The 5,952-nt window shown below is 41.8% G+C and overlaps 1 protein-coding gene across 1 annotated transcript in view; it reads left to right on the forward strand.

Annotated features, from left to right (window-relative positions):
* The first annotated feature begins 4,096 nt into the window (after positions 1-4,096).
* LOC102253479 (U4/U6.U5 tri-snRNP-associated protein 2-like) overlaps positions 4,097-5,952 on the forward strand; it is a 6,402-nt gene continuing 4,546 nt past the window's right edge. Inside the window, 1 exon segment of the mRNA XM_014537975.1 lies at positions 4,097-4,188. Within this exon segment, the coding sequence (XP_014393461.1) occupies positions 4,097-4,188 (92 nt within the window).

Here is a 5,952-nt window from a genome sequence, read left to right on the forward strand (position 1 = left end):
GCAAGCCACGCCCTCCGCAAGCCCCGCCCCACACACACAGCCCCGCCCTCCGCACAGCCCCTGACCATTGGCCCAAGGAGTCAGGACCTGCTAAACTGAACTGACCCTTTGCCAGGCCAGCTCGGGACAGCGAGGAAGAGGAAGATGAGGAGAGGCGGGGGCGGGGGGGGGGGCCCCCCCCCCCCCCCTCCCGAGTGCACAAATTTTTGTGCACCGGGCCTCTAGTATATATATAATAAAGAGGTACTATGCAAATTAACCATCACATCCTCACAAGATGGCAGCGCCCATGGTGGGGGTAGGGCTGGCTGCTCCACTGCCAATGGCAGCTCCCCAGCTGCCCAGGGCCCGCCCAAGTTGCAGGCAAGCCTCAGATGGAGGCTGCCAGCCGCCCAGGGCTAGCCTGAGTCACAGGCAAGCCTCTGATGGCAGCTGCCCACCCGCCCAGGGCCGGCCCGAGGCTCAGGTAACTAGGACCAGCCGAGGCTTGCTCTGCCAGCAGTGGCAGCAGCAGAGGTGTGATGGGGCATCGCCTTCCCCTGATCACCAGGTCACCTCCCGCCCTGAGGGTTCCCAGACTGTGAGAGGGGGCAGGCCTGGCTGAGGGAACCCCCCCTCCAGTGCATAAATTTTCATGCACCGGGCCTCTAGTCTCACTATAAGACCCTGTAAAAGGATTTTTTTCCTTTGTGACTCATCCTTTCTGCTAAAAAACAGCAGTATTGGTGGATTACACAAGCCAAAAAATGATTGAAAGGAAAAGTTTACCAAAAATCCGTATTATTCTTAAACAGAGCTAGACCTTTAATGAAGCTAAATTATGTCAGAGAGTAATGTATTTAAAAAAAAGTCCACATGGTTCATAACAATGACTTTAATGATAAGAATGAAATCACCTTTTAAAAAATTTTCAAAGACATAATAACCTTGCTCATTTTTTTTTTCCCTATGGACTGGATCCACAGAAGGAGAACAGCTACAAGTTGATAAAATGAGAAGGAAAGGTATGTTTCTTAGTAAAAGATATGGGTAGATGGTTAAATAAATATTGAAAATGGAGTGAGGACTACATCAGCCATAAACACAGTGGAAGGCAAGGAGCACATTTCTGCTGAGAAGTTATTTTGAAATTATGTGTTTCAGACAAAAATATTTTCCAGAGATTAATTCCTATAGAATTATATGCCTAGATCTTCAAATTAGTATCAATTACTTTTTAATGTTTTCCCTTTATAAAGCACATGAAAATATTACATACAAAAGGACAGTAGACTCTGTTGCTACACTAAGACCCTCCTTCTAGAAGCTTTACTGCTATAGCACATTTCACATTTCTTAAATTTTTATGCCTCCTTTGCCCTAGACCAGTGATGGCGAACCTTTTGAGCTTAGCGTGTCAGCATTTTGAAAAACCCTAACTTAACTCTGGTGCCCTGTCACATATAGAAATTTTTTGATATTTGCACCCATAGTAAAACAAAGACCTATATTTTTGATATTTATTTTATATATTTAAATGCCATTTAACAAAGAAAAATCAACCAAAAAAATGAGTTCGTGTGTCACCTCTGACACGTGTGTCATAGGTTCGCCATCACTGCCCTAGACTTTCCTTTCTATGTGAATTATTTAGCAGAATTTAGTTTAAGAATATGTGATATGTCTAGAAGAGTAATCATTTTATTTATTTATTTTTAATTTCCTTACTGGAGGATATATTTATTGATTTTTAGAGAGACAGAAAGAGAGAGAGAGAGAGAGAGAGAGAGAGAGAGAAACATCAAGTGAGAGAAAGACATCGATTGGTTGATTGGTTGGTTGCCTCCCATAAGCACACTGACTGGAGATCAAACCCAAAACCTAGGTATGTGCCCTGACCGGAAATTGAACCCACAACCTTTTGGTGTATGGGATGACACTCCACCCAACTGAGCCACCTGGCCTGGCCAAGGGTAATCATTTTAGATGGATGTGATAGAAAGAAATAATTTCTTTTTTTAATGTATATTTTTATTGATTTCAGAGAGGAAGGGAGATAGGGAGAGACAAACATCAATGACGAACGAGAATCATTGATCGGCTGCCTCCTGCAAGCCCCCTACTGGGGGTGGAGCCCACAACACGGGCATGTGCCCTTAACTGGAATTGAACCCGTGACCCTTCAATCCACAGGCTGATGTTCCATCCACTGAGCCAAACCAGCTAGGGCAAGAAATAATTTCTTGAAGGTTCCTGTGAGCCTTACATTTTGGTCAAGGATGAGAATCATCACTGAACATCAGTTTTGCAATAAATCTACCCATCTCTTTTCAAAAGACCTTGGAACTGTTTTAGATATTTGGCTCTGTACACTCACCAACCTTATAAATGTGAATAATAGGCTCAGATTGACTAAACAACCACATGAAGACACCACTTGGGTAAATCAAACAAGATTTCTATATTTAAAGGTGCAGCATTGTAGGCAGAGCAGGTAGGGTATGCAGCTCTCATTTCCTCTTTTAACAGAGAGAAGTGCTTCCACTGGAGGATCCCTCAAAATGACCACACCAGCAGATAGGCATTTGCGGATGCTAAGCCTGAGCAAATGAAACTCACATCAAGCCTTTCAAAGCTCAGCTGCCCCTTCAAACCCAGTCTTACACACAGGGTGCTAAAGCAGTCCGGGACATGGCCTTGCTTGGGTACATGGTGGAGACAACTGCACCCTGGCCAGGTGTACCTCATCTACCTCAGAGTCATATAACAGGGTAGGTTAAATAAACTCCTCATTCATTACTCTTAACCTCTCCAAGCCAAAACAGCTTGAACCAGATAGAATCCTGAATTCCATGCTGTGGAGCCAGAGCGAGGATCTGTTACCAAGATGGTGCTGGGAGTCATGTGAATGCACCCTTGGACCAACTCTTGGGCCTAATCAACGAGTCCAGACTTACTTACTAGTATGTTGGCAAGGAATCATGAAAGTGAAGAAGGAAAAAAAAGGTGCAAAATATCTGCCTCAGCTATAGACTGTCCAATTATGTAGTCACTAGGCATTGCAAAACAACTTTTCTACATCATTTTTTTAAATACATGGTTTTGTTTTATTGTTTATTTGCCTTTGCTTTCTAAACCTATGCATTGAGATATGATAAAATTTATATCTAGCCATTTTTCATCATCAGCCTTTCATTAGATGAAACACCCATTTGCTTTGATCATGTCCTTTCTTTCAACCCAGTTTTGAAAGATAGGATGCAAGTTGCTGTGTCTCAGTGAAATCCCAGCAATTTGCATTAATCAGTGGCTTACTCCATAATATTCAATCTGGAAGGAATTGCTCCATGTTACTCATCTCTTCCTAAAGCCTGGTCCAACTTAGCTACTCTTTCATGCTGAAACTTACTCATACTGGATCATTCTGCTGAGACAGAGAGCTGATTTAGATCAGAACTTAGGCTCAAACCCTGACTTTACCACCAATGGGCTCTGTGATTTTTCTCTTTTTTTTCTAATATATTTTTATTATTGATTTCAGAGAGGAAGGGAGATGGAGAGAGAAAAATCAATGATGAAAGAGAATCATTGATCGGCTGCCTCCTGCACACTCCACACTGGGAATCGGGGATCAAGCCCACAATCTGGGCATGTGCCCTGACCGGGAGTCAACTGTGACCTCCTGGGTCATAGGTTGATGCTCAACCACTGAGCCATGGCAGCCAGGCTGTGGTTTCTTTTTTTAAGTCCAAATAGACCTTGAGCTTTGGCTTTCCTCATCAGTGAAGTGGGATTAACTCTACCTTATGTGTTTGTAGTGATAGATAAGATAATGTTTGTAACCTTGCCTAGAAAAGTGTTTGGCACATAGTTTATGCTAGGTAAATATAAAACTGAGCCTAAATCTGACAGTTTAGTCTTTTGCAATGTAGCACATACAAAAATTCTTCTGCCATGGATGGGTTTTATTGAAAAACCTCTAAACTCAGCAATAAACTAATTGCTAGGATTTTTAGAGGATGAGTTTGTTGTGTTCTGAACAGAAGTTAAAATGCTTACAGCTAAAAGCATTTCCTTGTATGTGAAATTAAGGCTGTGACTACATGCCAAGCAACTCATGAATAAATATCATATTCTGGGCTACCACTTACCCTCTTGGAAGCTTTTTGAGAAAATTAATGAGCACATCCAAGAATGTGTTGAACTCAAGTAAATTTTCACTGAGCTGTTCAATTGCTCACTCTGTTAGATGGATTAAAGGTTATTGGAGAAGGGCCATAGTTGACAGTGCCGTTGATGGACTAGGAAACAGTGAGCCAGCACAATAATGCAGGCAAAGAATCACTCCATAGAGGGATTAAGATTTTAATTGGTTTCTCAAGGCACTCACAGACTCTATTTAGATTCTAATTCTGAATTTGAAAGGATTACTGGAAGAGTGCAATCATAACCATTAGACCATTTAGGGCTGTATTAGACCAGTTAGGGCTTTCTATTTTGCATTCATAAATATTAATTGAATGCATTACCACTGTCTAAAAATGGCCTAATAAATATTTACCAAGAACAGGCAGCTATTAGACTTCTTAACTCAGTGCTTCCAACTGTGTTAATTTTGTCAATGAATGTGCAAATTACTAAGCTTGTTTAGGGGTTCTAAACTCAGAAGGGGCAAAGGTGGGGGAGTAGGAGGGAGGTATTTGAAAATTAGCAAGGAAGGGACAGGGCAGTAGCAGGCAGTGGCTCAATTCCCCCCACCTCCCATCTCTAGTTACTGCCCAATCTCCTTCATCCACTCGAACGATCTGGGCTCTGCTGATTGCAGGAGCCTGCCCTGAACTTCTCAGCTAGTGATGCAAAGAAGCAGGGACTATGGGAAGCCCTGTAGTGGCCACATACTGGAGTTCCCAGGGAAACAGGGAGTTTGGTGCCAGCAGCAGTAGCCTTATCTGAGGTGTAGGTGTAGCATGTATCCTGTGACAGTGTGGTCTTGATGGGGTGAGTTGGCCCTGCTGTGTGGGTTTGAGTCATGTTCCTGGCTGCATGGCCCTGAGTCTGGTCCTCCACCCTCATTTGGATTCTGGGGCCGACCAAGAGCATGTTCACAAATTCTTTTCTGTTAAATTAGCCAGAGTCAGTTTTTTCTTGCTTGTCACTAAGAATATAATGTAGTAGAGCAATTAATTACATTTTTAAAAAACCAATGTTAGGCTGTCAAAAAGTTCCATAAATTGGATTTGGTATGGTGCCCCAGTTTGAAACCTCCCTGATATTACAAACTCCTTTATAAATGAAGTGGGAGAAGAGAAAATATGAACAGAACCCATACAAGTTAGATTTCTTAATTTTTTCCCTCCTCATTATCAAAGGAATACATCATCCTATCCTTTAAAAAATTCTTTAGAAAATTGTTATAGGTTCAAAGAAAAGGCAAGGGTCAGGGGTGGAATGGTTGGTGCATAGGGGACTTCTAGTTTGCTGGAGCCCTTGACAGTCAATAATTGATAGCGACAAGTGGGCTAGAAAATGCATATTCCATGATATCTAGAACAATAGTGTAGCCCGGTAAGAAAGGAGACGTTTCCCTTTCCTCTTTTGAACACTCATACAATCACTAAATATTCTCTATTTTAAGCAAAACCTTGTGCTAACAATCTAGAGAAACTCAAAGATGTATGAGTCACCTTAAAGGAAACATATTCATCCATCCATCCATTCATCCATCCATCCATCCATCCATCCATCCATTCATTCATCTTTCAAATGTTTATTAGATTCTCCTGTATGAGACCTGATGGATACAAAGGTATACAAGATATAGTCCTTCCCTTCAAGGCTTATGCTTAGGGTATGATCATTTGCATGACTAGCAGCCTGGGTAATCATGACACACAGGAACTTATTAGATATATTTATTTACTTAAGGTTTTTTTTTGGTTAAAATTTTAGGCATGTGCAACCAATTATCATAGC

Source organism: Myotis brandtii, unplaced genomic scaffold (genome assembly GCF_000412655.1).
Source record: "Myotis brandtii unplaced genomic scaffold, ASM41265v1 scaffold186, whole genome shotgun sequence".
Classification (NCBI taxonomy): domain Eukaryota; kingdom Metazoa; phylum Chordata; class Mammalia; order Chiroptera; family Vespertilionidae; genus Myotis; species Myotis brandtii.